This window comes from Phyllobates terribilis, unplaced genomic scaffold, assembly GCF_046119375.1.
Source record: "Phyllobates terribilis strain yellow unplaced genomic scaffold, ASM4611937v1 Scaffold_5__5_contigs__length_657084704, whole genome shotgun sequence".
Taxonomy (NCBI): Eukaryota; Metazoa; Chordata; class Amphibia; order Anura; family Dendrobatidae; genus Phyllobates; species Phyllobates terribilis.
The window spans coordinates 168,629,685-168,640,673 of NW_027362765.1; the positions used below are offsets into that span (position 1 = coordinate 168,629,685).

General features: G+C 42.7%; 1 protein-coding gene across 1 annotated transcript in view; it reads left to right on the forward strand.

Moving 5' to 3' along the window:
* Positions 1-6,108, forward strand: part of MED24 (mediator complex subunit 24) — a 119,278-nt gene extending 113,170 nt beyond the window's left edge. The window contains exons 25-26 of the mRNA XM_073683386.1: positions 3,686-3,834; positions 3,986-6,108. Of these exons, the coding sequence (XP_073539487.1) occupies positions 3,686-3,834; positions 3,986-4,102 (266 nt within the window). The 3' untranslated portion in view covers positions 4,103-6,108. The remainder of the gene's footprint in view (positions 1-3,685; positions 3,835-3,985) is intronic.
* The last annotated feature ends 4,881 nt before the right edge of the window (positions 6,109-10,989 follow it).

A 10,989-nucleotide genomic window follows, 5' to 3' on the forward strand; every position in this document is an offset into this window, starting at 1 on the left:
GCTGTGGTAGCCATGCTGGTTCAGTATGCCTTCAATTTTGAATAAATCCCCAACAGTGTCACCAGCAAAGCACCCCCACACCATCACACCTCCTCCTCCATGCTTCACGGTGGGAACCAGGCATGTAGAGTCCATCCGTTCACCTTTTCTGCGTCACACAAAGACACGGTGTTTGGAATCAAAGATCTCAAATTTGGACTCATCAGACCAAAGCACAGATTTCCACTGGTCTAATGTCCATTCCTTGTGTTCTTTAGCCCAAACAAGTCTCTTCTGCTTGTTGCCTGTCCTTAGCAGTGGTTTCCTAGCAGCTATTTTACCATGAAGGCCTGCTGCACAAAGTCTCCTCTTAACAGTTGTTGAAGAGATGTGTCTGCTGCTAGAACTCTGTGTGGCATTGACCTGGTCTTTAATCTGAGCTGCTGTTAACCTGCGATTTATGAGGCTGGTGACTCGGATAAACTTATCCTCAGAAGCAGAGGTGACTCTTGGTCTTCCTTTCCTGGGGCGGTCCTCATGTGAGCCAGTTTCTTTGTAGCGCTAGATGGTTTTTGCAACTGCACTTGGGGACACTTTCAAAGTTTGCCCAATTTTTCGCACTGACTGATCTTCATTTCTTAAAGTAATGATGGCCACTCGTTTTTCTTTACTTAGCTGCTTTTTTCTTGCTAGAATACAAATTCTAACAGTCTATTCAGTAAGACTATCAGCTGTGTATCCACCAGACTTCTGCACAACACAACTGATGGTCCCAACCCCATTTATAAGGCAAGAAATCCCACTTATTAAACCTGACAGGGCACACCTGTGAAGTGAAAACCATTTCCGGTGACTACCTCTTGAAACTCATCAAGAGAATGCCAAGAGTGTGCAAAGCAGTCATCAAAGCAACGGTGGCTACTTTGAAGAACCTAGAATATAAGACATATTTTCAGTTGTTTCACACTTTTTTGTTAAGTATATAATTCCACATGTGTTAATTCATAGTTTTGATGCCTTCAGTGTGAATGTACAATTTTCAAAGTCATGAAAATACAGAAAAATCTTTAAATGAGAAGGTGTGTCCAAACTTTTGGTCTGTACTAATATATATATATATATATATATATATATATATATATATATATATATATATACACACACAGAGTACAGACCGAAAGTTTGGACACCGACTCTGACTCCACGACTCCGAATCCCTCATACATGGCTTATGTTTAAGTTTAAGTGATAAATTTCCTGTATTAAAATGGTAACATCAGGCTTTTAATCATTATTATGATACAATAATCAATCCATTTAGATACCTCATAAGTATATTTTATGTTCTAAGAGGAAAAACAAACTAAAACATCAATCATACAGAGACAACATATACTAGACTATTGAAAGTTTAGATATGCTTTAAGAAGTACTTGCCTTAAGCCTGCTTTCCTGTTCACTCCAGAAGTTCTGAGATGAGTGCAGGCATTCCTTCCCTGTGTGTTTTGTTTTTTCCCCCTTATCTGTAGAGGAGGAGCTTCACTACTTATCATGTACAAAAACTACAGCACAGATTCATCTCAGCTAAAAGTCTAGTCCCTTAGATCAGGAATAGGACAGACATTTATCGGGCATTTCATAACTTTCCCAAATTCTTATGAAAAAATATTCCCCACAAACTGCATTGAACTACTGTACCCAATTTTAGGAGTCAAGAGTCGGTCCATTTTATACCGACACCAACTCCACAGCCCTGGTGTAATGTATTCTCAGTGTAACTACAGCTGTTCTGTGAAGGCTTCAGATGTTTGTTGAGAACATTAGGGATCAAACAGCATCATGAAAACCAAGGAACACACCAGGCGGGTCCAAAGATAAAGTTGTGGAGAAAAGTAAAGCAGGATTAGGTTATAAAAAAAAAGTAGCCCAAGCTCGGAACATCTCATGGAGCACTGTTCAATCTATCATGCAAAAATGGAAGGAGTATGGCACAACTGAAAATCTCTCAAGACATGGCTTTCCACCTAAACTGACATCTCAAGCAAATAAGAGCATTAATTAGAGAAAAAAAAAACATGGTCACTCTAGAGAAGCTGCAGAGATCCACAGCTAACATGGGAGAATCTGTCCCCAGGATAACTATTAGAGTGCAGTCAGACGTCCGTATAACAAGGACGTCCACTTCATAGCAATGCTTGGACTGGCCGGCAGCTCTCCCGACATGAGCTTGATAGCCTCATGTATTTCTATACAGATGTCAGGCTCGGGTCAGAAGAGCTGACGAACAATCCAAACATTGCGATGCAATTGTTGTATACATTAACGGACATTATGGCTGCCTGACTGCACCCTTGGACATACACTCCACAAATCTGGCTCTAATGGAACAGTGGCAAGAAGAAAGCCATTTTTAAAGCAAGCCATTAGAAGTTGCGTTTGCAGTTTGCAAAAAGTCATGTAGGGGACACAGCTAGCGTGAGAAAGATGGTGCTCTGGTCAGATGAGACCAAAGTAGAACTTTTTGTGCTAAATGCAAAACACTGTGGCGGAAAGCTGACACTGCACATCACCCTGAAAACACCATCCCCACCGTCAAACATGGTGTTGCCAGCATCCCGCTGTAGTGATTCTTTTCTACAGTGACTGAGGCATAGGTTTATCTTCTGGAAGTAGAACGACCATAAACATACTGCCAGAGCTACAATTGCGAAGCAAAAACATGAGGTAAAAAGAAAAAACCTAGTGATGGGCACTATCCCGATGAAGACCAGGATGAGGTGTTGAAAACACTGAATATTACATTGATCACGTTTCAAAATCAATCTGATTTCTTCCTCAGTCTATCATTAACCTGATGATATGGAATGGTTTAGATCAAAGCTTATTAATGTGTGTGAATGACCCAGTCACAGTCCAGACCTAAATCCTATTAAGAATCTGTGGCAAGACTAAAAAATTGCTATTCTCAGACGCCTCCATCCAATCTCACAGAGTTAAAGATAGTTTGCAAAGAAGAATGGACAAAAATTTCAGCTTCTACATGTCCAAAGCTGGTAGAGACAGACCCCAAACAAAGTATTGACTCAGGGGGGCTGAATACAAATGTATGTCACAATTTTCAGATTTATATTTAAGATAATTAGAAAACCATGTATCATTACATTTACACTTCACAAATACTTGCTACTTTGGTATATCACATAAAAATCCCAATAAAATATTGTTTTCGGGTGTAATATGGAAAAGTTCATGGAGTGTGAATCCATTTTCAAGGCACTATGTATATGAAATATTATATTTTTAATATGTTCACACACATTTAAAGTATGATATATAAATTAGAAGGGAAAAATTAAATGAATAGATAACCATGTAACACGTTCTGTTCAGTGGACCCCTCTCCATGTTACTGATAGTTGTATGGACAGACTTGTCCTTCTGAGAAAGCCCCTTTTACTCTGCCTATCTTGACATGTACATGAAATATTCTGATGACCATGATTCTAGTAGATTTCTTACTACGTTGGATAAGATCCAAATGGCTTCCATTTCTGCCTAAAAATTGCAGAAGCTGGACTCATACAAACTCTTTAACCCCCCACCCCTCCTTCCCAGTACCGGTCTCTTGTCAGATATGCTGTTTGGACCTATAGGATATATTTCCTGACTGCTTTGCTCATCCCACCACATGTTTTATTGTACACAGCCAACCTCTTCCTATTGATCTCGTCTATCCTCGGAGCCCGGACGGCCGGAGCCCACACGCAGTTTGTGCAGTGGTTTATGGAGGAATGTGTGGAGAGCCTGGAGCAGGGAGGAAAAGGGGGGATCCTTCAGTTCATGCCTTTCAGCATGGTGAGTAAGGATTGTGTTTTCTGTAAATGTCGGTGATTAGATTAGATACCCTTGTGCTCCATTCATTATAAAGTTGAATACCACCATGCAGGAATACTCCTGACTTATAATTTGCACTTTATTTTAATATTATATACTTTTTTCTTCTCAGGTTTCTGAATTGGTTAAAGTGTCCACGCTCTCAAGTCCTAAAATTGTGCTTGCCATCACTGACTTGACTCTTCCTCTTGGGAGGAGAGTAGCTGCCAAAGCATTGACGGCCCTCTGAACGTCTATGAACAGTTTCCTTGCCTTTCTTTCTGCCAACTACCCAAATTCTTCAAGATACCTGCCATGTCTATACAATATACAACAGCTTTCATGAAGCCCATAGATCATGTAGATCCACCATCATCCTTGCGAGATCCTGATACCATCACGTTCAATTGCGGTGACCCTGGTTGAGCCATTTTACAAAAACCCCATTGGGCGAGTCTTTATTTGCACTAAGTAGAAGGGGCGTACAGGCCGTGCATAAGGTTTTATTATGGGATTTGGACATTTTTTATCAACCTAATGGGGTGGCTAATGACAGGGGTGTGGTCAGAAATACCGCTTGGTGCTCCAGAGTCTTGGTACAAATCGTGAGCGCCAACCTACACGTGGTGTATAGTTAGACTAGACAGTCTGAAGATGCACCAAATGTATTATCCGCCATGAGCCACTCTGTTTTTACTGCATTTTTAGACGGTGTAGTCTACATTTACATTGCCTGAAAATTAGACCGGTTGAGTAAATTTGCCCTGCTTTGTTGGATTAGTTTCCGGTCCATCCTGTCTATCTCCTACTAAAGTGATGAGCGTCATTCTAGAGCACATTAAATGAGTTGACGCTGTACAAGATGGAAAGATGGATAAGAAATGCAGATCATTTTGATGACTTGGTGAAGGATCTTCCATTTCTGGGGAAGAAAACTTTCCATCTAAATGGGGTTTCACCATCTATAGAAAAATGCAAAACCAGCATCTGGCTATATCTGCAACGACAGGAGCTTTCTCTGATAGTTGCAGTTTAACCATTTAAATGCCGCTCTCAATCTTAGCAGTATATAAATGTAATTTCAGGTACCCTTTGCATCGGCTCCCATCGCCCCCCCCCTCGCCCCCTGCAACGCTATCATGGGGAACCTCAGTCTCTCTATGTACTGTGGTATTGCAGTATAAACAAGGTCCGACATGCTATTGGTGCAGGCGCACTGGGGCCCAAGAGGTATGGGGGCCCCACTTCCACCTCCAAGTGGTAAACACATACACATTATTAGACTGTGAAGGGCCCATATTCTGTTTTTTGCACAGGGGCCTTTTTCTGTCAGTCCCATAGGTGGACTAAAAAATTAAAATTTAATTTTAAAAATAATAAAAGGATATCTAAATATTAAATCGCCCCCCCTCCCCTTCAAACATAAAGAAGTTTAAAAAAATAAATATATTTGGCATCGTCTTAACAAGTCTGTTCTATCGTAATATAAAATTATTTAAATGGAACAGCCATTTTTCAGTTCACCCTAAATACAAGGAAGAATGTTGAAAATGTCACATGTACTCCAAAATGGTATCAATAAGAAAACCATTTAGGGGTGCATTTTTTTTTTTTATTCAAAATTTGTCACCAGAAACCTAATGTATGGCTCGAGTAGTGGACAAATTTGGCAAAAAAAAAAATCCAAAATAAACTTGTTTTAGAAAAGATTCAAGAATTTACTAAAACAGGTATGTCAGAAGAAGTGACAGGTTCTCTTTAGGAATATCACTAAAACCTCAAGAAGTTGGATTGAATTTTGTGTCCTATTTCTGGTAAACTAAATTTCTGAGCAGCACTGAAGGATTAATCGCTCTTTTATTGTGGAAATCCGTGATGGTCCAAGATTATAGACCAGTGTGATATATATCCTTATGTCATATTGGAATATCACTTTGGCTGACCTCTTCACAGGGTTAAGGCAAAATTAAAAAACCAACCAATGTTTTGACGTTGGTGTAAATGTCAGTAGGTGCAGAACAGGTCCACGTCCTGCAGCTATGTGTCCAGATGTCATCTGGTGCTGGGGCTCAGACCAGCTGTGGTCTAGAGACTTCTATAGAATTGGGGGTTTTCAAATGATGTTGAAGGTTTACAAGAAATGCTGAATCATATATTTGCAGGAATGTAAGAGTCTTTCCACTATACCATTGTTGCAGGATATATATTTTTTTGTGTTTTTGATTAAAATTTCTTACATATGTGATTTTTTACAAATGTATCATTTTCTATTCATTTATACTGCACAACATTTACACTGCCCCGGCGGTCTTGATGAGGGAAAGTGTTGGAGCCAGATGCTCCTGATTTTTTTTAATCAGATAAATCTTTATTAAACATAACAAAACTTGGAACATATATTACATGACAGTACTCGTTTTACAATATTACAGTAAGTTCCCCCCCATGGAGACCTTTCTTTCTCTTTTTTTTTTATCCCCCCCCCTCTTTTCCTTTCCTTTTGTTCCCTACTTTACTCCTTTTCTTTCCTTTCCCTACTCCCTTTCCGTATCTTTTCCTTCTTCTCTCTCCACTCCGCCATAGAGTTTACCAAGAGTTTTGTGCTACCCAGATGCTCCTGATTCATTAGGAGACACACGCCTCTTAATGAATCAGGAGCAACTGACAAGTAGCGTGCGCTTCGTGACAAATTTTATCAAATCTGGTGTAAGAAACGCCACAATACATGAATTAGACGAACTGTGGTGTGGACCAATAGACAATTCAAGTTTATTGGTCCATAAAAAAATCAGACAACACTTGCATACCATCCGTGGGCTGTCCGATGCCATCCGTGGGCTGTCCGATGCCATCCGTGAGCCATCTGATTTTCATGTTTGATGTAAGGGCTAAGGTTTCTCCTTGTAGAGAGTGACAAGCATGCCAGAGTGAGGAGAGTTATACGCCATGCATGCTCCTCTGGGAAATTTAAATGTGCAAATTGCTTCTTCAGAGATGAAGAGAACTTGAACTCTAGCATCACCTATTGAAGTAGCAATCCTAAAAGTCAATATCAACCCTTTACCGACCCTTGGCAAATGATTTAGGATAAAAGCCAAACCAGAATTTGTTTGCAGACACATGTTTCGGGGTATTCTGTGTTTTGCTCTGCTGCCAGCAGGGAACGGACAAGTGCACCTGTGCAGGAGCGTGATGGAGGATACTGTGTGGATGACGTATGATGTGATTTCTGCACCTGTTATGTAAAAAACACAAGTAACCTAATTTACTTGTGTTTTTATCACATTTTTTACTTTGCAGTATGTCACATTTTTTGGTATGTCATGTTTTAAACAAAGCTGCTTTGTTTTTGATACTTCTGGTATTTTGACTTTTACAAAACTTTGATACAGTTATGTTAGTTTTTTTACGCGTTATCACTGTAAAAACGGGATTTCCTGCATCTAATGTAAACCTATGGGGAAAATCTGCACCTGAAACTCAGAGAACCTGCAAGAGAAATTGACATGCTGCGGATTTGAAAAACGCACCGCAGGTCAGTTTACACTGAGTAAAAAAAAATATATATAGCACACTGGGCATGAGATTTCTATAAATCACATCCACTTTGCTGTAACTGTAAGACAATGCATTTTTGACATAGCGAAAATACACAGCATAAAAAAACTCATCATGGGCACACAGCCTAAGGCTATGTTCATACTTTGCGTTTTTATACAAATTAAAAGCTGCTTTTTATAGTACCAGCAAAATATGAGATTTCAGAAATCTCAATCAAATTGTCTCTCCAGAGAGTAAGAGGACTAGAACTCTGGTGCCACCTATATCATGTAGCAATCCTAAAAGTCAATATCGACTCTCTAAGGAGCCATGTCTCGTGACTTAGGATAAAAGCCAGAATCTCAATTTGCAGACACTGTATTTCGGGGTACTTCTCGTCAATGCAAAGTGTGAGATATGGTTTGGCTTGTTGAGAGGAGTCTGACCAGGATCCAAGGGGTAACGTTTCTCCTTGCGGAGAGTGACATGTTAAGCATGTCCAGGTGAGGAGACATTCATGCACACACCTTTTTTTTTTTTTTTTTTTTTTTTTGATGATTGAATTGGAAAACTGCTGCTTTTTTGAAAACTGCAGCATGTCACTTCTTTCAGCGTTTTTGCAGGGTTTTTTCAACTATAGGAAGCAATGAGTAAGTGCAGAAAACATTGCCATGAGTTTATGCAGTGTTTTTAGTGAAAAAAAAGCAGGATGTGAAACCCATTTATTTTTGTGATTTTTACAAGTTTAAATCAAAATGTATTGGTGCCTCACATGAGCATGGATGTTAGCACAGTTTAATTAAAGTAGTTATATGTGTAATGTAAACTAAGCCTGAGCATCTGCCAATGTGATGGGTAAACAATGCCTAGTTATGAGCGAGCATGCTCGCTACTGCTCGGTGCTCACCCGAGCATCTCACTACTCGAGATGCTTGGAGCTCACCGAGTGTTTCCGGGGTTGCTCGGCGGGAGCTCAGGTCCCCTCCCTGCATGTTTGGCACTCCTTAGAGCGGCAATCAACATGCAGGGATTGCCTGCCACTCATTGTAATGCCGCAGCCATGTTGGTTGTGGCATTAGTGATTGGCTGGCTACACCGCGTCATCAGGTTTATATCAGACCTGGCGCGGCCACGCTCGTCACAGTCACTCCGGAATCAGACAGTGTAGGGAGAGGTACTGCTGAGCTAGGGAGAAATTTGCTTGTTTCTAGTTAGTGTATGTGTACAGACTATATTAGAGACATATATCCATCTCAACTAACAGTCCTTCTGAGGACTAATCCAGCAGCAGACATATCCGTGCTAGGCAGGCAGGGTATATAGCAGACTGCAGTGCACATAGCAAGAGGGTCCTTTCCAGTTCTGTCTGCTACTGGTGCTTTTACAGATATTTCTATAAATTGCCCCAGGTATCAGGAGCCAGGAATATTTTTTTTTATCTTAATCCTGATTATTTGCTTAAAAAGCAATCCAGAGAACACCGTTTTTCTGCGCCATTTGCTTGTTGGCACTGCAGAATACAGCCAGGTCCTTTTCATATTACAGCGCTAAAAATCCAGCTATTTAAAACTGTGGTTCGTCCATCACACGGATTACATATAAGTTCGCTCCAAATTCAGCCATTTGTAGTGAGCATGGATGATATTGTCCTCCATTTAAAATGGCCAAGGCACGTGGCAAGGGACGGGGAACTGGACGTGATGGTGCAATCAGAGGCTAAGGCCGTGGGCAAGCTGAAATTGTGCCACAGCAAACACCCACATCTTCTCGCTCAACCTTCCTGTCCCAATTAATAGGAGACCGCAGAACACCACTATTGAACACAGAGCAGTGTGAAAAGGTTGTTGGTTGGATAGCAGATAATGCTTCCAGTCACTTAGCCACCACCACCCTGACTTCGACATGGTCAAGTCTCAGTAGCCGTGAGTCTGGACCGCATATTCCTCACCCTGATCCTTTTTCTTCCCACTATGCCGAGTGCCCAGAGACAACTGATCCCACACTTGGACACTCCGAAGAGCTGTTCACTTTTCCATTTATAGATTCGGGCCTCTTGCCTGGTCCACTTGCAGCGGATCAAGAGGAGATCGCATGTATTGATGCCCGAATATTTGAGCAGCCACGGTCATATGAAGGCGATGGTGGGAAAATGTCACAAGAGGTGGACGATGATGAGACACAATTGCCAGAAAGTCAGGAGGAGGACCAGGGTGGTGAAGTGGAAGATGAGGTGGTGGATGATATAGTAACTGACCCAACCTGGCAGGGGGACATGCAGAGCGAGGACAGCAGCACACAGGGGGAGGGAGGCAGAGCACCCCAACAGGCTGGAAGAGGCAGTGTGGTGGCCGCAGACAGAAGGCGGGCAACCGTTCCCCGTAACACCAACACGACGGATGCTGCCTGTACAACTGTTAGGTCTTCCCAAGTCTGGTTGTTTTTCAAAGACTGCCGATAACCCCAAAAAGGCCATTTGCACCGACTGCCAGGCCAGCATCAGCAGGGGTAGCAAAACTACCAGCCTGACCACCACCAGCATGATCAGGCACATGGCAGCAAAGCACCCGACTTTGTGGGATGAACCCCAGGGTCCAGGAACAGTGTCTGCGGGTGGCACCATTGCTTCATACACTGTTGTGCATGCAAGCCAATCCCCGATCCATAGTGCATGCGAAGATGCCTGCTGCCCTGCACCTGTCGTTGCACACTCTCAACTAGCACCATCATCAAGCACGCACACTCTCAACTAGCACCATCATCAAGCACGTCCTTGTCCCAGCGCAGCGTTCAGTGGTCCATACCCCAGTCCTTGGAACGCAAGCGCAAATACGCAGCCAACGCCCCACAGGCCACACTACTAAATTCCTACATTTTAGGCTCGTGGAGACGGAAGCTTTCCGCAACCTGATGGCGGCAGCCGTCCCTCAGTACTCGGTCCCCAGCCACCACTAATTCTCCCGGTGTGCCGTCCCTGTATTACAAAAGCATGTGTCCCACAACATTAGCCGTGCCCTCAACAATGCAGTTATAGGGAAAGTCCACTTAACCACGGACAAGTGCTTGTGGGCAGGGACGGTACATCTTGCTCACGGCACACTGGTTTGACATAGTGGAAGCCGGGACCCAGTCGGACCTTGGTACGGAATACATCCTCCCGATGCCGAGGATTGCGGGCCCTAGATCAATCAGGGTTGCCCCCACAGTCTACAGCTCCTGCACCTCAGCCTCCTCCTCCTCTTCAGCCTCCATCTCCGAAATGACCACATCAGTCACAAGCTGGAAGTACTGCTTCAGCCAAGCGGCAACTGGCTGTGCTGAAACTAATATGCTTAGGTGACAAACCGTACAATGCTGAAGAGTTTTCAACAGCTCTGAAAGAGCAGGCAGATCTGTGGCAGACACTGCTGAATCTACAGCCAGGCATGGTTGTGTGTGACAATGGCCGGAACCTGGTTGCGGCTCTGAGGTGAGGCGAGCTCACACATGTACCAGGCCTGGCCCATGTGCTTAACCTCGTGGTTCAGCAGTTTCTCAAAAGCTACCCGGATCTGCTGGATCTGGTTGTCAAAGTACGCTGCCTGTGTGCCCATTTTAGAA